The sequence below is a fragment of the Grampus griseus genome, assembly GCF_964374135.1.
Source record: "Grampus griseus genome assembly, chromosome: 1".
NCBI lineage: Eukaryota > Metazoa > Chordata > Mammalia > Artiodactyla > Delphinidae > Grampus > Grampus griseus.
The window spans coordinates 27,919,831-27,941,165 of record NC_139017.1 but is presented as its reverse complement, the minus strand read 5'-3'; the positions used below and the strand labels follow the sequence as shown (position 1 = coordinate 27,941,165).

At 35.1% G+C, this 21,335-nt stretch overlaps 1 protein-coding gene across 2 annotated transcripts in view; it reads left to right on the top strand.

The window, feature by feature from the left end:
• Nucleotides 1–21,335, top strand: part of SDCCAG8 (SHH signaling and ciliogenesis regulator SDCCAG8) — a gene marked incomplete at its 3' end in the record, with an annotated part of 252,067 nt that overhangs the window by 43,744 nt on the left and 186,988 nt on the right. For both annotated transcript variants that reach the window (XM_082663725.1, XM_082663724.1), the window contains exons 7-9: nucleotides 3,800–3,864; nucleotides 6,607–6,795; nucleotides 19,154–19,292. In XM_082663725.1, coding sequence (XP_082519851.1) covers nucleotides 3,800–3,864; nucleotides 6,607–6,795; nucleotides 19,154–19,292 — 393 coding nt within the window. The remainder of the gene's footprint in view (nucleotides 1–3,799; nucleotides 3,865–6,606; nucleotides 6,796–19,153; nucleotides 19,293–21,335) is intronic.

Genomic DNA, 21,335 nt, shown 5'->3' with positions numbered 1-21,335 from the left:
TATTTCCTTGGTGTCTGTGCTACTACTTCTTTGTGCTACTACTATTCTGTCTTGATTCTTATAACCCTGCATCTGGTAGACCAAGTCTTCCAACATTGTTCATTGACCTGAAGAATGTCCTGACTGTTTCTTGCCTTTTGCATTTACAAGTACATTTTAGAGTTAATTTGTCAAGTTTCAAAAAGCCATTAAGTGGTTTTGATTGAGATTACATTTTAAGGTATAGGTCATTTTTTGGGGGGGAGGAATTGATATCTTTATAGTAATATATTGTGAAATATTAAAATCATGTATCACTCTATTTAGGTCATCTTTAATTTTTGTCAATAATCTTTTATAATTTCTGAGTAAAGGTCTTACACATCTTTCTTTAGAATTAATTTCTAGACTAGTTATGATATTATCATAAACAACATACATATTTAAAATTTTTCATTTTATAACTCCTCAATGCTGGTATAGAGAAAAGCACATGGTTTTTTGTATTTTGACTGATTCCTACTTTATTTTGAAAGTAGTGTTAGCATGGTATTTTTTCCCTATCCTTTTACTTTTAACATAGTTGTATTTTCATATTTAATATGGGTTTCTTGTGGACAGCATATAGTTGAGTTTTGCTTTTTTTTATCCAATCTGACAATATCTTTCCTTTAAATGTGATTATTTATATAATTGGGTTTAAATCCACTATCTCGCTGTGTCTTTTTTTTCCCATCTACTATTTCTTCACCTTTTTTTTTCTGCCTTCTTTTGAATTAGTTGAACATTTTAATGGTTCTATTTACCTCCTTTTCTCAGTCTGGAAAAATCTTTAGCATCAGCTTTCACCTGGTTGCTCAATTGAGCAACCCAGGGTTATTTTTAATGTCTTTTTCTCCCCCACATCTATTCAATCATGAAATTCTGTCAACTTTACATGACATGATAGAAAGCCTAGAAGGGAACATAGGCAAATCATTCTCTGACATAAATTGTAGCAATATTTTCTTAGATCAGTCTCCCAAGGCAAAAGAAATGAAAGCAAAAATAAACAAGTGGGACCTAAAAGCTTTTGCACAGCAAAGGAAACCAGCAACAAAACCTATGGAAAAGGAGAAAATATCTACAAATGATGTGACCAACAAGGGGTTAATATCCAAAAATACAAACAGCTAATATAACTCAATATCAAAAAAACAAACAACCCAATAAAAAAAATGGGCAGAAGACCTAAATAGACATTTTCCCAAAGAAGACATACAGATAACCAACAGGCACATGAAAAGAGATTGTTAGAGAAATACAAATCAAAACCACCATGAGTTATCACCTCACACTGGTCAGAATAGCCATCATCAAAAAGTCTACAAATAGGGGCTTCCCTGGTGGTGCAGTGGTTGAGAGTCCGCCTGCCGATGCAGGGGACATGGGTTTGTGCCCGGGTCCGGGAAGATACCACATGCCGCGGAGCGGCTAGGCCTGTGAGCCATGGCCGCTGAGCCTGTGCATCCAGAGCCTATTCTCCGCAACAGGAGAGGCCACAACAGTGAGAGGCAAAACGTCTACAAATAATAAATGCTGGAGAGGGTATGGAGAGAAGGGAACCCTCATACACTGTTGGAGGGAATGTAAACTGGTGCAGCCACTATGGGAAACAGGATGGAGGTTCCTTAAAAAACTCAAAATAGAGCTACCATATGATCCAGCAATCCCACTCCTGGGTATTTATCTGAAAAAAATGAAACCTCATATTTGAGAAGACACATGCACCCAAATGTTCATAGCAGCACTATTTACAATAGCCAAGACGTGGAAACAACTCAAGTACCCATCAACAGACAATTGGCTTAAGAAGATATGTTTATATATATATACACATATATAAAATGGAATATTACTCTGCCATAAAAAGAATGAAACATTGCATTTGCAGCAACATGGATGGGCCTAGAGAATATTATACTTAGTGAAGTAAGTCAGACAGACAAATACAAACACTATATCATATCACTTATATGTGAAATCTAAAAAATAATACAAATGAATCTATATACAAAACAGAAATAGACTCACAGACATAGAAAACAAACTTATGGTTACCGAGGGAGGGAAGGAGAGACAAATTAGGAGTATGGAATTAACAGATGCAAACTCGTATGCGTAAAATAAATAGGCAAGAAGGATTTACTGTATAGCACAGGGAATTATATTCAATATCTCATAGTAACCTATAATGGAATGTAATCTGAAAAAATGTATATAATTAAATCACTTGGCTGTGGACCTGAAACATATACAATATTGTAAATCAACTATACTTTAATAAAAAAATAAATAAAACAAAATAAAATTTAACACTAAGACTTCCCTGGTAGTGCAATGGTTAAGAATCCGCCTGCCAATGCATGGGACATGGGTTCAAGCCCTGTTTGGGGAAGATCCCATATGCCGTGGAGCAACTAAGCCTGTGCACCACAATTACTGAACATGCGCTCTAGAGCCTGTGAGCCATAACTACTGAGCCCGCATGCCTAGAGCCCATGCTCCACAACAAGAGAAGCCACCACAGTGAGAAGCCTGCGCACCTCAATGAAGAGTAGCCCCCACTCACCACAACTAGAGAAAGCCCGCACGCAGCAACAAAGACCCAATGCAGCCAAAAATAAATAAATAAAATACATAAATTTATAGAAAAATAAATAAATAAAATTTAACACTAAAGAGAAAAAAATGCTGTCAATTTTACTTTTATACTGCTTTGTACTAAATCTTTTCTATCTTTGTTGCTTGATTTCTCTTGTTCATGCATTTATCTCTCACCTATTGATGTTTATTTGCAATGTCTTCATTTGTGATGATCCCCTTTTTCCACGCTTCAGAGTAATTTAAGATTCAATACTGATAAAAAGATTTCAGTGTCCATCTAATACATCAACTACATAGAGACTTTTATTTAGTTGTATAGACTAAATAAAAGTCTTCATATTTTTATTCTTCTCACTGACCACCTTACCTAATCAGCCCATCTCTATCTACTCTTCCACCTAGCATTCTACGTTCTAGTGATACTGATTGGCCAAATATATAGCATGCCTTCTCCAGCTTCTGTGCCTTTTGCTCTATTGGAAATCATCCTTCAATCTTTGCATCTCCTCCAATGAAGGCTTCTGTACTTCTCTTCAGCTGAATTACAAGTTCCTGCCTTTCTGATTTCATTTTACCTTCTGTATTTTCATTAGAGTAAATTATAAATAGTTGTAATTGTTCATCTGTCTTTCTGTTCCTTCTTAAATCTCCTGGAGGTTAGTGGTGTCTTCGTCGTAGAAACCCAATAAATATATGTTGAATTAAAGAAAAACTGGATATCAGCAGAGGCTTGTAGATTGTATATCACTTTGGTCTGTCGTCCTGTGATTTATAGCATCCTTTTTATCATTCATCCGGCACATATTTTTTGGTATGTCAGCTATGCAGCAGTCACAATGGGAGATTCCACGAAGATTTGATTCTTGTCTTCATGGACCTTACAGGTTATAATTGGTTTTGCCTAGAGTCACACTTTTTTAAAAATAAGAACTGATGTATGCAATTTTGAAAAAAAATTTTTGTTAGTAATCACCATTTTATGACTCAGTAATTCTCTGCAGGCCTCTGCTCAATAAAAATAAGAGTATTTGGGGTGGACTAGGGAAAGTGATTCCAGAGGGGACACAATGATTTTCCTCTTGGGTAAAAAGAAATGAATTTAATATTAATAATTAAAATTTGCTTATAAAACACAGGGCATGGAGAAATATACTTTTTTTTTTCTTTTCTAAAGGAGAGACTAAAACTTACTTATGAGGAAAAGAGTAAAATCCTGGAATCTCAATTGATGTTTTTGAGGTAAAGTATTATCATCTATTTAAAGTTATTGGCAAAACCATAATGATCTTAAAAATATGTTTGAATGTTTGCTGAAATGCCAGTTTTAGTCAGTATAGGAATTACTTGATGATATTTTATATGCAATATATGAAATTTGCTAAGAATGGTAAAGGATAAGGGGATTTGTGAAGTCCTTTTTCAAATCCCATTTCAAAGAACTGTGAGCTAAGTTATAAATTTTATCCCTTCATCAGTTGTAAAATATTTGTGTTTTCCCATAGAAAAAAGAATCAGAAGCTGCTCTTATGGAAATTATGTTTTTAAAATAAAATAGTATAAATAAAGCACTTTAATTTTCAAATTACAAGCAAGTATTTTTTTCCTCTGTAGGTAGTCTTCGTCTAATTTTTAAATTGCAACAATAATATAATAGTTTGAGTATTTGTATACATGGTGAATTTGAGTATATATGAATTTTCATGTACTTTTTCATATGTTATCAAAAATCCCAATAAAGCCTATATATTATAGATTAACCATTAGTGCTTTGTTATATATTATGAGTAGGAAAAGATAGGAGTTAATTTTTTTAAATTAAAGGTTAATTGAAATAGTGGTAATGAAATATTTTCAAGTGGAATAACCTTTAAAATATTTTTATAATTTTATTTTAATAAGTCCAATTTGAAATAAAATTTAACATCTTCCAGGCTGTACATTGTCTAGAGACATAACTAGAGTAATACTAAGAACCAGAACTCATGGCTTTTGTTGCAAATGTTATTATTCATTTATGTTAATATACTTTTATGCTTTTCATGCCTCATAAGGTTGAGGATTTCTCTAGAGATCTTTACTAGAGCTTTCATGAAGAAACCTAAACTTTTAAAAGGTGATCTAATTTTTGGTTTCTTGATTTGCTATATGTTGATTTCTATTGTGTTTTGGTTCTTCAGTTTTTAAAGTGATATATTTCTAGGTCATTATATTTTTGGGAATGTGACTTATTTTGTCTCATTCACAATTCAACTATGCAATCTTTAATTACATTAAAACGTCACTTTGCAATGGACCAGACTTTGTTTCCTGCATTCTTCTGTTTCCTCATTTTCTTTTAGTATAATTTAAGATTATTTAAAGAAGCATTTTCTTAAAGAAAGAAATAAAATCACTACTCTTATAAACTCTGGTTTTATGTTACCTATTTGTTTTTAATTTTCTTTTTGCCATTTCATGTAACTGAATCTACTTGAGTGTTTTGAATTTGAACCTGACAGAAATAGTAATGGAGACTCTGACTTTGGAATGTACTTCTAAAGTTCTTTTTAAGCCTTTGAAAGTCAGACTTTTTCTACATGATAAGTAGAAAGAAAACTTATTATGTTGTAGATATCATCTTGGGAATAGGACATCAACAGCTCCTATTTTTCTGCTTCAGCGTGTCATTAGATTAGCTTTTTTTAACCCTTAGATTTCCTGTAGATCTTTCCCACCTCTCCCAGGCTGTCTCAAAACCCCCTAAATCCCAAGAGTCGAGGTAGTATGTGACAGCCAGGTGTCTTGATTATTGGCTTCTCCTTTGTGACAGTGAACAAATTAGAATGGCTATAAATCTCTGAATTTAATAGAAACAGCAGAGAGTAGTCTGAGCCAGAGATAAAGTGCCTGCCTTCAGCAGTCTAAGAATTTAAGAACAACTTTTTCCTTTTTAAGGTAGGAAGTTTTAAAAAAATACAACATGAAAGGGATGTGTATGCAAGGAAGCTCAGTTACCCAAGTTGACTTTACCAAAGCTTTTTTGGGCAGGGGGAGGAAAATACAACCCATATACTGGTCTTTTAATCCTTGACAAGTCAACTTGGAGAAAAACCTCATCCAAGAGCTATCCCATTGAAACAAACAAAGAGCACACACACACAGTTCCTCAGCCCTTTCTTTACCAAGTTGCATATTTCCAGCTAATAGCTGCTACTTATGAAATCTTATGTCTGGCAAGTTCTAACTTCTTTCTGTAGCCCACTCTCTTTTGAAGCAGTTCTTTGTAGATTAGATAATGTTTTTTGAATTTTATTTTATTTATTTTTTTATACAGCAGGTTCTTATTAGTTATCTATTTTATACATATTAGTGTATATATGTCAATCCCAATCTCCCAATTCATCCCACCACCACCACTGCTCCCCCACCCACTGCTTTCCTCCCTTGGTGTCCATACGTTTGTTCTCTACATCTGTGTCTCTATGGATAATTTTCTTTTTTTTTTACCGAAGAAAAATGAACAGTAATAAATTACTCATACATAAAATCCATTTTCTTTATGTGATCTTTTAAGGTTGTCTTTACAAATTTTAAGGGGTGAACATTTGAAATAGGGTATTTCCCTCAATTCAAGGATATTGTGTTATGTTGCTCCACCCCTTTATTAAGAGAAACTATTTAGGATTTGTGTTTGGAGTTTTATTTTTTTGTGTGGAGATAGGATCCTGTGAAAAAAAAGCCAGTATCAGAGGCAGACTAATCTGTTAAAATCCTAAAACAACTTGAAATTTAATATTTTCAAGGCTCATTTTATTCAAAGTGTCAATTAAGATAATCACACCTACATTTTAGGGCTGTGGTAAGAACTAATAAGGTACTGTATGTAAAGCACCTAATAAGGTAAGCACCAATAAATGATAGTAGTTATTACTATGATGATACATTTAGAAGTAGTATACTTTTACCTGGCCATTTGCTGGAACTTTTTTCCCTTCTTTTTAGGAAAGACCTAGTTGAATATCAGAAAAATTGTGAAGATCTTAAAGAGCGACTAAAGCATAAAGAGTCTCTTCTTGCTGCTAATATTTCTAACCGTGTTGGTGGTCTTTGTTTGAAATGTGCTCAGCATGAAGCTGTGCTTTCCCAAACCCATAATAACGTTCACATGCAGACCATTGAAAGACTGTCTAAGTAAGTATGTTTCTCTATGTGGAGTCTTTGGCAACATGGAAACTCATGTCTTTAAATGGGCACAGTAGTTTTTTATCCCCATGCTAAATCGCATGTTAAGCTTCAAATAAAATGGATTTTAAAAGGTCCCTTCATTGTAGCTTTCTTAAAGACAGACTATGTGGGTTCTGCCAACTGTGTATAGCCATGTCATTTTGGACAAATAATTTTATCTTTCTTGGTTTCAGTCTCATCTGAAATGAGAGAATTGAAGTAGATAAGCTTTATAATTCTGTTCATTTCTATAACTCTATAATTGCAAATCCAGCACTATTCATAACAAAACTGAGTTTGAGAGGAATTCTTTCGATTTTGCCTTATTTTGGATATCCCTGCTGTAGTATAGGTAAAGTGAGTTTTTATCAAGTTTTTGTCATGTGACTGTTATGAAGAATATTATGAGTACACTGGAAGAAGGGCCCACTATATCCCATTATTAGTATTTGAGGATCGACTAAGGACAAATTACAAATGAGCTTTTATGGAGTCAAAGTTTTCATCTAGGCTGAAATACTACAGTTTTCTGTGTACATCTTTTTTGTTTTGTTTTCAGTATTCCAGAGGAAGCCCTTTCCTATGAAAATTATATTCTGTAGAAGTTGAGAATTATTATTTAATATACCATCCAATGATGATTTATAGAGGGTGTTCTCTCTCACATGCCTTCTGCTTTTCTCTAAGCTCAAGGTCACCTCTCTCTGTCTGTTGGGTTCATTTAAATAGTTCAAACATCACTTCCTCTTAGAAGTATTCTCTCACCAGCCTCACCCCATTTTGTCCTCAATTGATTTAGGGTCCTTCCTCCTGTAACTTTATAATATATTGTGTATACTTGCAGACAGCAACTGTGTTTTGTTTATTTCTGTATCCCTGGCTTCTAGCAGAGTACCTGGCCTACAGGCATTTTGGTATTTATTGCTTAACGTCAGAGATCGTCTAATTGGAACTGGTGTCAGGAGTCGAAAGACTTGGTCAATAAAGTTGGTTTTGAACTTTGGACAAATGACTTTACTTCCCTAAGTTTGGAGTCTTCTTTTGTTTGGGGGAATAATACCTACCTTTTGGGATATTATAGATGCAGCTTAGCCTTGTGACTAGAGCACTAGCTTTTGAGTGAATCTGCCTGGGTCCATACTTTGGTTCTACTGATAACTTACTATGTAACCTCACAAAAATTACTTAATTTCTCATGCCTCAATTCCCCCATTTGAAAATGGAGATAAAAGTACCTAATAGTGTTATATTTGAGGGGACATTGAAAGAATACCTATATAGTGCTTAAAACAGTTCCTGCCATATTGTAAATTCTCTATAAATAATAAAACCCTTCTGTACCTCGCATACTTTAGAAGCAGTCAAAATGTCTGGTAGCCATGGTTTCTACATATGACTAACCTATTGTCTGTTGTATAAAAACTGAATTTCTCCAGTGGTAGTTTTCATGATCTACAGTGGTAGTCCTGCTTTTTGTTAAATATTCTATTAATTCTTAAATATATTATTAACTTATATATATTTAACATAATGACAATTTATTAAGTATGTTAAATATATTTTCAGATACAAGTAACGTGTGGTAAACATTTCTTATATGCCAAGGACTGTGCCAGATAATTTAAAAACATAATCTCTTTTAATCTTAGTAAAGCATTGGTGAGGTAAATACATTACCCTCATTTTACAACTAAGGAAACTGAGGCTCAGAGAAGTTAAAAATTTGCTTGTTTATATTTGAAAAAAAGAACGGAATCATACTTCACAAAAGTAAATTCAAGATGGTTTAAAGACCTAGATATGATTCTAGACTACAAAAGTATTAGAAGAAAATATAGAAAAATATCTTTATGGCCTTGGGCTAATTAAAGTTCTGAGCATGACGAGGGAAGTGAGAGTCATAAAGGAAAAAAAAAAACTTGACTCCATTAAAACAAAACATCCTTATGATACAATATTACAAACTAAAAAGATGGGAAAATATTAACATTTTATATAACAAAAATTTTGGTACAATGTATAAATAATTTCCTTTGAAAGAAACAGAAAAGAAAAACTGCCCAGTTGCAAAATGGATATAGATTAGGAACTGGTAAGCAATAAAAGAGGAAGATAATACACGAGGAAGTACTCATTCTTTTTTTTTTAATTGAAGTGTAATTGACCCACAATACTATGTTAGTTCCAGGTGTACAACATAGTGATTTGGTAATTCTATACATTTGCAAAATGATCACCACAACAAGTCTAGTAATATCTGTCACCATGCAAAATTATTACAATATTATTAACTATATTCCCCATGCTGTACATTTCATCCTTTTGACTTATTTATTTTGTAACTAGAAGTTTGTAGTGCTTATTCTCACCTGTTTTACTCATTCTTCCAAACCCCTCCTCTCAGGCAACCACCTGTTTGTTCTCTGTATCTATGAGTCTGTTTCTATTCTGTTATGTTTGTTCATTTGTTTTGTTTTGTTTTTCAGGTTCCACACATAAGTGAAATCATATGGTATTTGTCTTTCTCTGTGTGACTTATTTTAGTTAGCATAATACCCTCTAAGTCCATCCATATTGTTGCAGATGGCAAGATTTTATTCCTTTGTATGGCTGAGTAATATTTCATTGTTTATGTATGTGTATATACACACATACATCACATACTCTTTAATCCGTTCATCTGTTGATGGACATGTAGGTTGCTTCTATATCATGGCTATTGGAAATAAGACTGCAATGAACATAGGGGTGCATACATCCTTTTGAGTTTCTGTTTTTGTTTTCCTCTGAAAAATACCCAGAAGTGAAATTGCTGGATCCTATGGTAGTTCTACTTTTAATTTTTTGAGGAACTTCTGTGCTGTTTTACCTAATGGCTTACTAATTTACATTTCCAACAACAGTGCTCTAGAGTTGCCTTTTTTCCACATCTTTGCCAACACTTGTTATTTGTTGTCATTTTGATGATAACCATTCTGACAGGTATGAAGTGCTATCTAATTGTGCATTTTCCTGATGATTAGTGTTGCTGAGCATCTTATCATGTGGCTATTGGCCATCTATTTGAGTTCTTTGGAAAAATGTCTATTCAGGTCCTCTGCTCAGTTTTTAATCAGGCTATTTTTTTATGTTGAGTTGCATGAGTTCTTTGGATATTTACCCCTTATCAGATATGTCGTTTGGATATTAACCTCTTATCAGGTACATAGTTTGCCAATATCTTCTCCCATTCAGAAGGCTGCCTTTTCATTTTGTTGATAGTTTCCTTCACTGTGTAAAAGCATTTTAGTTTGATGTAGTCACACTTGTTTATTTTTGTTTTGTTTCCCTTGTGAGGAGATATATCAAAAAAATATTGCTAAGACCAATGTCAAAGAGCATACTGGCTATGTTTTCTTCTAGGAGTTTTATAGTTGCAGGTCTTACATTTAATTCTTTAATCCATTTTTAGTTTATATGTGTTTATGGTGTGAAAAAGTAGTCCAATTTGACTCTTTTGCATGTAGCTGTCAAGGTTTACTAACACCATTCATTGAAGAGGCTGTCTTTTCCCCATTGTATGTTCTTGCCTACTTTGTCATAGATTAATTGACCACGTAAGCATGGGTTTATTTCTGGGCTCTCTGTTCTGTTCCATTGGTCTATGTGTCCATTTTTGTGCCAGTACCATATTGTTTTGATTACTGTAGCTTTGTAGTATAGTTTGAAATCAGGGAGTGTGATACCTTCATATCTGTTCTTCTTTTTCAACATTGTTTTGGCTATTCAGGGTCTTTTGTTTCCAAACATATTTTAGAATTATTTTCTCTGGTTCTGTGAAAAATGCCATTGGTATCTTGATAGGGATTGCATTGAATCTGTAGATTACCTTGGGTACTATGGACATTTTAACAATATTAATTCTTTCAATCCATGAACAGGGGATATCTTTCCATTTGTTCTGCTGTCTTCAATTTCTTTCATTAGTATTTTATAGCTGTCCAATTATAGGTCTTTTACCTCCTTAGTTAGATTTATTTCTAGGTATTTTATTCTTTTTAATGTGATGGGAAATTGGATTGTTTTATTAAATGCTCTTTCTGATAGTTTATTGTTAATGTATAGAAATTCAGCAGATTTCTGTATATTAATTTTGTATCCTAGAACTTTACTGGATTCATTGAAGGCTATTATTTTTTTGATGGCATCTTGGGGATTTTTTACATATAGTATCATGTCATCTGCAAACAATGACAGTTTTACTTCTTCCTTTCCAATTTGGATTCCTTTTATTTCTTGTCTGATTGCTGTAGCTAGGACTTCCAATACTATGTCGAATAAAAGTGGTGAGCGTCAAAATTAAATAAGTTGACTGTGTAGAATAAGTGGAGCTGCAAGTATCATCTCACACCGGTCAGAATGGCCATCTTCAAAAAATCTACAAACAATAAATGCTGGAGAGGGTGTGGATAAAAGGGAACCTTCATACACTGCTGGTGGGAATGTAAATTGATACAGCCACTATGGAGAACAGTATGGAGGTTCCTTAAAAAACTAAAAATAGAATTACCATATGACCCAGCAATCCCACTACTGGGCATATACACTGAGAAAACCATAATCCAAAAAGAGTCATGTACCACAATGTTCATTGCAGCTCTGTTTACAATAGCCAGGACTTGGAAGCAATGTAAGTGTGCATTGACAGATGAATGGATAAAGAAGATGTGGCACATATATACAATAGAATATTACTCAGCCATAAAAAGAAATGAACTTGAGTTATTTGTAGTGAGGTGGATGGACCTAGAGTCTGTCATACAGAGTGAGGTAAGTCAGAAAGAGAAAAACAAATACCATATGTTAACACATATATATGGAATCTAAGAAAAAAAAAAAAAGGTCATGAAGAACCCAGGGGCAAGACGGGAATAAAGATGCAGACCTACTAGAGAGTGGACTTGAGGGCATGGGGAGTAGGAAGGGTAAGCTGGGACAAAGAGAGAGTGGCCTGGACATATATACATTACCAAATGTAAAATAGATAGCTCGTAGGAAGCAGTCAAATAGCACAGGGAGATCAGCTCAGTGCTTTGTGACCAGCTGGGAGGGTGGGAGGGAGGGAGATGCAAGAGGGAAGAGATATGGGGATATATGTATATGTATAACTGATTCACTTTGTTATAAAGCAGAAACTAACATTTGTAAACCAATGCTAACCATTGTAAAGCAATTATACTCCAATAAAAATGTTAAAAAACAAAACCAACGCAGCCAAAATAAATAAATAAATAAATTTATTTTTTTTAAAAAAGAAGAAGAAGTAAGGGTGCCTGTTAAGCAATGATTGGCTGGGGCTTGAAATGATTGCTTAGTTACAAGGAGGGACCTTGAGACCATCAGGTTGCAGGTGGCAGCTGCCAGCAGATACTGTTTTGAGAATAGCTGGTGGTGTCCTTGAGTCTGATACTGTGATAGGGAAGAACAAATCTGACTCCATATAAAATCTGTTTCTTTTACTTTAACCTTTGTATTCTATGGCTTTTGCTTCAAGTTAAGAATGTTGCCTATAGCCTGAAATATACAGGATAGCCCATTCTCAAGGCTCTGACCTTTAAGAGTATAACACTTTTCCATTCATATAGAGATAAAAAGTTGCAGAACAGAGAGTAACAGTTGTTTTGTTGGAGGTTTACAGGAACATTGTGACCTAACCTTCATGGACGAAGAAGTTTGTCCTGCACCAAAGAAGTTTGATTCCTGCACCAAGAAGTTTGCAACAACCAACCTCACCCCTCCCTCAGCTTGCCCTTAAAAATATTTTGCTGAAACCGTTCAGGGAGTTAGGGTTTCTGGGGGGATCAGTCCCCCATTTTCCTTGCACGCCCCTGCAATAAACCTTTCTCTGCTCCCCCCGCCCGCCCCCCCTCCAAAAAGTGGTGAGAGTGGGAATCCTTGTCTTATTCCTGATCTTAGAGGAAATGCTTTCTGCTTTTCACTGTTGATTGTGATGTTAGCTGTGGGCTTATCATATATGGCCCTTATTATGTTGAGGTATGTTCCCTCTAAACATATTTTCTGGAGAGGTTTTATTATAAATGAATGTTGAATTTTGTCAGAAAGCTTTTTCTGCATCTACTGAGATGATCATATGGTTTTTATTCTTCAGTTTGTTAATGTGGTGTATCACACTGATTGATTTGCAGATATTGAAAAATCCTTCATTCCTAGGATAAATCCCATTTGATCATGGTGTATGATCCTTTTAATGTATTGTTGGATTTGGTTTGCTAGTATTTTGCTGAGGATATTTAATTTCCATCTAGGTTCTTCAGTCTGGTTTTGGTGTCAGGGTGATGCTGGCCTCATAAAATGGGCTTGGAAGAGTTCCTTCCTCTGCAGTTTTTTTGGAATAGTTTGAGAAGGATAGGTATTAACTATTCTCTGAACATTTGGTAGAATTCACCTGTGAAGCCACCTGGTCCTAGACTTTGGTTTGTTGGGAGATTTTTTAAATTACTAATTCAATTTCATTATGAGTAATTGGTCTACTCATATGTTCTATTTCTTTCTGGTTCAGTATTGGGAGATTGTACATTTCTGGGAATTTGTCCATTTCTTCTGGGTTGTTCATTTTATTGGCATAATATTGTTCATAATAATCTCTTATGATCCTTTGAGTTTCTGTGGTGTTGGTTGTAACTTCTCGTTCATCTTTTCTATTGTTGTTTTAGTCTCTATTTCGTTTATTTCCACTCTGATCTTCATGATTTCTATCCTTCAGCTAACTTTGGGTTTTGTTTGTTCTTCTTTTTCTACTACCTTTAGGTGTAAGGTTAGGTTATTTATTTGAGATTTTTCTTGTTTCCTGAAGTAGCCTTGTATCTCTATAAACTTCCCTCTTAGAATTGCTTTTGCTGCATCCCATAGATTTTGGATCATTGTGTTTTCATTTTCATTTATCTACAGGTATTTTTTATTTCTTCTTTGATATCTTCAGTGGCCCATTGGTTGTTTTTAGCATATTGTTTATACTCCATGTATTTGTGGTTTTTGTAGTTTTTTTTTTCTCATAGGTGATTTCAAGGTCAGAAAAGATGCTTGATATGATTTCAATTTTTTTTAATTTACTGAGGCTGTTTCATGTCCTAGCATGTGATCTTTCTTGGAGAATGGAGAGAATGTATAATCTGCTGGTTTTGGATGAAATGTTCCACATATATCTATTAAGTTATTTGGTCTAATGTATCATATAAGGACAGTGTTCCCTTATTGATTTTTCTGTTTGGATGATCTGTCCATTGATTTAAGTGGGATATTAAGGTCCACTTCTATTATTGTGTCAGTAGCTCCCTTTATGGTTGTTAATATTTGCTTTATGTATTTAGGTGCTCCTATGTTGGGTGCATATATATTTATACTTGTTATATCATCTTCTTGGATCAATCCCTTGATCGTTATGTAATGTCCTTCTTTGTCTCTTGTTACACTCTTTGTTTTAAAGTCTATTTTGTCTGATAAAAGTATTGCTGCCCCCAGCTTTGTTTTGATTTTCATTTGCATGGATTATCTTTTTCCATCCTCTCACTTTCAATCTGTGTGTGTCTTTAGATCTGAAGTGAGTTTCTTGTAGGCAGCATATATACAGCTGTTGTTTCTGTATCCATTCAGCCACTCTGTGTCTTTAGATTGGAGGCTTTAGTCCATTTACATTTAAAATAATTAGTGATAAGTCTGTATTCATTGCCATTTTGTTAATTGTTTTGGGGTTATTCTTGAAGTTCTTTTCTGTCCCTTCTTCTTTTGCTATTTTCCTTTTTCATTTTATGACTGTTTTTAGTTTCTTGTTTGTATTTCTTTCTCTTGTGTGTGTGTGTGTGTGTGTGTCTACTATTCTGTCTTCCAGTTTGCTGATTTTTCCTATGTATTATCTAACCTACTATTGATTTCTTCTAGTGTATTTTTAAATTTCGGTTATATATTCTTCAGCTCTGTTTGATTCCTTTTGTATTTTCTAAGTTTTTGTTAAACATCTTCCTGTGTTCATCCACTTTCCTCCCAAATTCATTGTGCGTGTTTATGATCATTACCTTGAACTCTTTATTAGAGACTGCTTATCTCCACTTCATCTAGTTCTTCTTTGCAAGTTTTATCTTATTTTAAAAGGTATTCATTCTGTTACTATTCAAGGAAATACATTTGAAAATGCCAACTATCAAATTGGTGAACATTTAAAAAAGGGGTCAAGAATGATGAGGCTATGAATAAGTGTGTATTTTCATACCCTGCTGGTGGAACTATAAATTGACACTACTTTGAAGGGTAATTTAGCACTATTCATTAATATTTAAATTATGTATTACACATTTCAGAATCTACCATAGAGAATGTATGTATGTGCATAATGGGGCATTTGTAGGAACTCTTTTTGCAACATTATTTGTGATGGTGTCGTGATATTGTGATTTAATAAGAAATATGTATTTTGGTCTTCATCTCCTGTTCCTTGTATAGAGCTCCTAAAACTCTTGTATTTTTCTAAGTGGTAAAAGTAATAGGTACATATTTTGTACTAATATTTGGGTTTTGTCCCCTGCTTCTGAAATAGGTTGTTATTCTTAAGAAGCCCATTTCAACCACTCCTGAGTTTATGTTAAGTAGATGACTTTTGGAAACCCACTAAGGATGGGAGTGCTGGTTGCCACAGAAACCATCCATATGATTAGAAGATTGGAATTTTCAGTCCCTACTCCCCAGCCTTTAGGAAGGGGAAGGGCTGGAGATGGAGTCCAGTCACCAATGGCAATGATTTAATCAAGCATGCCTATGGAACTTCTATAAAAACCCTAAGCAATGGAGTTTAGGGAGCTTCTGGATTGGTCAAAACATTGAGGTAGTAAAGGGTGGCACTCCCAGACAGGGCATGGAAGGTCCACACCCCTTTCCACATACCTTGCCCTAGGCATCTCTTCTGTTTATCTGTTCATGAGTTGCGTCTTTTATAATAAAGGGGAAATAGTAAGGAAAACACTTACCTGAGTTCTGTGAACTGTTCTAGCAAAGTATTTAATCCTAGAAGGGGTCATGGGAACCCATGATTTCTGGCCAGTTGGTCAGAGATACAAGATACCTGGGACTTGCAATTGGCACCTAAAGTGGAGGGCAGTTTTGTGGGATTGAGCCTTAACCTGTGGGGTCTGTACCAACTCCAGGCAGTTAGTGTCAGAATTGAGTTAGTGTCCACTGAGAATTAAGAGAAGTGCTGTATGTGGAAAACCTACGCATGTGGTATCAGAAGTGTTGTGAGTACAGAAACTGGGTGTAGAAGAAAACGAGAGGTTTTTCTTTTAGATGTGAACAACCTAAATATTCTTCAAAGAAGAATAACTAAACTACAGTTGAGATAACTATGAAATTTTATGCACAGCCAAAAAAAAATGATTGAAGTAGATCTATATGTACTAATGTGGAACCAAGTTCCAAAATATGTTGTTGAAGGAAAAAATAAAACAAGATGAGAAAGACATACCTGGTATGAAACTGTTTGTATTCCTTCAGAGGTCCATTCACAACCTTACTATATATTTTCTCCAGGTTCATACATATGCGTAGAGAAAGATATGAAAGAATAAACACACAATATTTAACAGTGATTACCACTGGAGAAGTAGAAGAAGGCATTGAAATTGAAAGTATGTGTTAAATAGGTCCCTAACCATATTGGTAATTAATTTATTATAAGGAGAAAGTAATGAAAATTTAATTTTAAAATGGAAAAACATATTCAAAGTCATGCAGATAAAGAGGATAGTCTAAGATAAACTAAGTAGTCTGACAAAACCAATCAACAAATAAAAAACTTTTTTTCCCCCTATTATATTGCATTTCATATTATACTTTTAGGTCATGAGAAAAATATTTTGAAAGGAAGCTACAGTGTTTTCATTGATTCCAAGTCTGGCAGTCATTTAGGAATTAGATTCTTGCTCAGTTATATATTTCTTTGTCTCTATCCTAAATTTCAGCTCTTAGCCTCTTAAAATAAATGTTAACCTTCTCAGTTCGGTTTTCTGCTTTGTCAGCATGTCATTGGCTCATGTTCTACCTTAATAACAGTATACTATGGAAGGTTTCTGCTTTTATTATAAATGAAAATCTTTGTCTATATGACCTAAGCTGGTGTTCAGTTTCTTTCAGTTTAGTAATGCAGAATGCTGAATACTGAGTGTATGCTGACTTTGAAGAGTGACCAAAACTTTTTACGTTTGGATTTCTAGTTTGAAGCATAGTTAGAAGCATGAACCCTCAAAGAACTGTATCATAGTATTTCCTGCATGACTCTAATATGGATTTTTAAAAAGTTATATCCCAAATATGATAAATCAAAAGAGTTTCCTGGTCTCTATTCAAAATGTAGCATTGTAACACTAGTTTTAAACTATGTTGTTGATTTTTTAGCATGTAATTTATTGACTATGTGACACAACATTGGGCAGCTGAAAAGGAGAGGATCAGGCACAACTTGGAGATCAGACAACCCATATGTTTGTGGTGTTTTGTTAGGGCACTTGGGACTTTTTGGAGGGAATACTTAACGACTGCTGTGTACATTGGATATAATTTAAAAGTTGGTTTGAAGTCCTTATAGTATTTTTTAATTTCTGCCTTCCACTCAGACCTCATTATATCATGAACTAGGTAAGAGCAACAATAACCGCTCTTTCTTTCTTAATGATCAAAATACTTTCAAATGGGAATCAGGGTGGAACTGCTTTATATTAAATTCCTTTCTGTAGCTCATAGTGCCTTGGAGGAGCTTCAGTGTACTTTTCAGACAGGAGAAATGATTACTACTGTACTATCCTGGGACTTCAGTCCAGCTTGTGACTTGGGGGTGGGTGATTGGCAATCTTCTGTATAGCTGGCTTTGAAAGACTATGGGTAGGAACTTCCCAGAAATGAGGAAGAAGGAAATGTTGTAGTTAGCCTTCTAGACTTTCTTTTTAAAAACAGTGATAATACTTATTAGCAATGCTTAATAAAGCTTAAAACTGCTAGCAACTGTGGAATAACTTAAGAATTAAAGGCACTTCTTAGGCACTCCATATTTCAAGATGAAGCTCATGTATATATCAGCCCAACTCTCCCTTTTCCTTATTTTAAACATTGGCCAAGATTATTCAGGGACTTTCTCCTTTTTGCTCTGATTGTTGCACTAGGTTCCTTAAATACTACATGCTCGTTAGTTCATCCCAGAACTGACACCCATGCTTCTTCCCTCATCTTCTGCCTCAGCTGCTCTTTCATCTGGATCATGATGGCATGTTACAGGGTTAATGCTGCATTGCTTGCTTTGTTTGAAAAACTCCTTGATCATATTCATCAAAATATTCACATGGTATTTTTAAGCAGTTAAAGAACTTTTGCCTTGGAAGATGGTAATTTGGAGAGCTGCCCTCTCATTCTCACATTGATATATCATGTAAAATTTCCCATTGTGAGAGGCTCACTCAGGCCTGGTGTTGGGCTGGCCATGTAGAATTTTATATGGATTTATTTTATCCATAAGATTGGATCCTTGCTATTTTACATGCCAACGCATTTTGGCATTCAGTTCAATTCTATCCCCAAGAAATAGCTTAGCCTAGGGTACTTCTGAAAATTGCTAAGGGAGGGATGGATCTAGGCAAGGGTCAAAACCTGTAGGATAAGATTTTGTAAAATAATGAGCATTATATGTGTAACCAGGGCACTTGAGTGATTCACCAGTACTACCCATTGAAAGAAGAAATATGTTCATAAGTAGGTGAAAGTTTTTAATTCATAGAGAAGGGTGAAAAAGAGGATTGTGAAGGAAGATGAAAAGGAAAGGACATATTTCTAGTCCTAGTTTGTTTGTTCTAGTAGAGAGGGGAGTTGGCAGTGTAAACAAAATTTCAGTAGTCCCTTCTTACCATGGTTACTTCTGCTTTGAAGTACAATCCCCACCTTCCCTACTTTATTACTTTTGTCTCCTTTTCTGCCCCCCACCTTTTTAATTTTTAAATTAATTTCCTCTTTTCTGGGCTTCCCTCTCCAGCCCTCAGTGTGACAGTCCTCTCCATAATTGGTTATTATCCCATGTGGATGCAGTCCTGCCATGAATGCTCATGGCTTTTCTGGCTGCTCTGCCTGCCCCTCACCAAGTGAGGACAGAGGGTCTTTCTCTGGGGTGTGCTTGAATATGTGCTGAGCTGGCCTGCCCTAGCTCTTCTTCTAATACATATTAATGCTTTTTTCTTCCTGACGTATGAATACACGATCATTTGATCATTTGCTGTTTTCAATGTTCTTTTTGTGCTGACAGAGAAAGAGATGACTTAATGTCTGCACTAGTTTCCGTGAGGAGCAGCTTGACAGAGGTGCAGCAAAGAGAAGTAAGTGCTTATGAGCAGGTGAAACAAGCTGTGCAAATGACTGAGGAGGCCAACTTTGAGAAAACCAAGGCAAGTCTAATAAAATAAAGGCATGCCATAATTGCCTTTTTTTTTTCTTTTCTGAGTATTTGTTTCGTTATTCTCCATAGCTAAACTGTTTTTTTCCAAACACACAAAGTGAATACCAGTTTGTTAATGTTGACTTTCTAAAGTAAACAAATTTGCTCTTTGGAGAATTCTTATTCCCCTGCAAATTCTCTTGCTGTATCACTATTGAAAGAATAGTATTATGATGTGATACAGTACTTTGAGAGACTTGTATGCTTAATCTTTTTATTTGCCGATAACTTTTAATGCGAAGTGAAACTATTAGCACCCATAGTCACCCATTTGTGTATGCTCATGTATGTGAAGACAGATGTTTTTCCTCTATACCTGGGAAAGTTTGAGAACATCCAGATATGCCACAATAATAATATATGTGTATTTAATAGCATCTTTAGCTATGAGTCTGTATCCATTGTGTGCTTAAGTCAAACACATTTAATGATAATGATAATGACAGTAATCGTTAACACTTAGTGATCAGGCAGTGTTCTAAGCACTTTGAATAGTAGGAGGTTACTGATGATTCATTTCTGTGTTTGGGGGCCACACCTTAAACCATTAAAGTTGCTATGTATTTTCCCTAAACACACTAGCCACGCTTCAAGTACTTAGTAGCCACATGTAGCTAGTGATTACTGTATTGGTCAGTGCAGATATAGAACATTTCCATTATCACAAAAAATGCTTTAGATAACATTGGTCTAAGCCATATAGTAGCATCACTATTTTATTAAACTATTGGGCTAATCACCTTTATATTAAGCTTCTCCTCAGTCATTGCCTTACCCATTTATCTCTATCCAGACCATCTTTAACTCTTCCTAGACCATTTGACCCTTATAATGCCCCTATGCCTTTTGAAACTTATGTTCATTCTGACCAAATGCCCTAACATATTTTACTTCCTCAAACACTCTTACGTCTTCCTTTGGACTGACTCTAGCTGTCCCTTGCTGATGTTATGACCCTCAAAACCTCCAGTGAAGCCCTTTGCTGTTCATTTTATCTCATGTGACTGTGATGGAGGGGTCAGCATTCATATCACCCCATACTGCCGTTTCCAGGCCTTTGCTTTCGTACCTACTAACTCCTCTTTGAAGTTAGTTTACCACTTCTCTTTGAAATCATCGTTGATTCTCCTCTCCCTAATTTTAATCAATATAAACTCTCAATCTGGAAGACACTATTTGATATTTTTTTTAAAGAAAATCATCCATCACTTGGGTTTATAAAATAGTTGTAAGATCTTTGACACCTTTTAAGAGCTTTAGCCTCTGACACTTTTCCCCCTTGTCTATGTCCTTTCAGGCTGCTATAACAAAGACACCTTAGACAGGGTGGCTTAAACAACAAACATTTAATTCTCATAGTTCTGGGAAGTGCAAGATCAAGGCACCAGCAGATTCGGTGTTTGGTGAGAGCTCACTTTCTGGTTCATAAACAGCTCTCTTCTCACTGTGTCTTCACATGGTGGAAGGGGCAAGGGAACTCTTTGAAGTCTATTTTATAAGGGCACTAATCCCATTCATGAGGGCTCCACCTTCATGACCTAATCACCTCCCATAGGGCCACCATCTAATTCCATCATATTGGGGGTTAGATTTCTACATGTGACTTCTGGAGAGGCACAAACATTCCGTCCATACACCCTCTACTTTATCTCTTTTCATCATTCTGAAAGGTTTCCACATCCATACTGTTAACATATGCAACATCTTAGTCCCGACACACTTTGCTTTCCTTAACTCTAACATTTTCTATGTTCTTCTGTAACTCCCACGTGAACTGAAGGGTCCACGAGTTCTCAAACTCTAAAACTGATCTCTCTGACCAGAGCCTTTTCTCTTCCTCCCTATCTCAGTTAAATCTACTCAGTGTCCTCATAACTGCCTCCAGTTCTTCTACCTCCTCTCATATCTCATTTTATCTATTATCTTCAGGCTGTTCCTCTTCCCTTTCCATTTAGATGTGAATTTTATGATCTCAAACTAAATTCATTATATT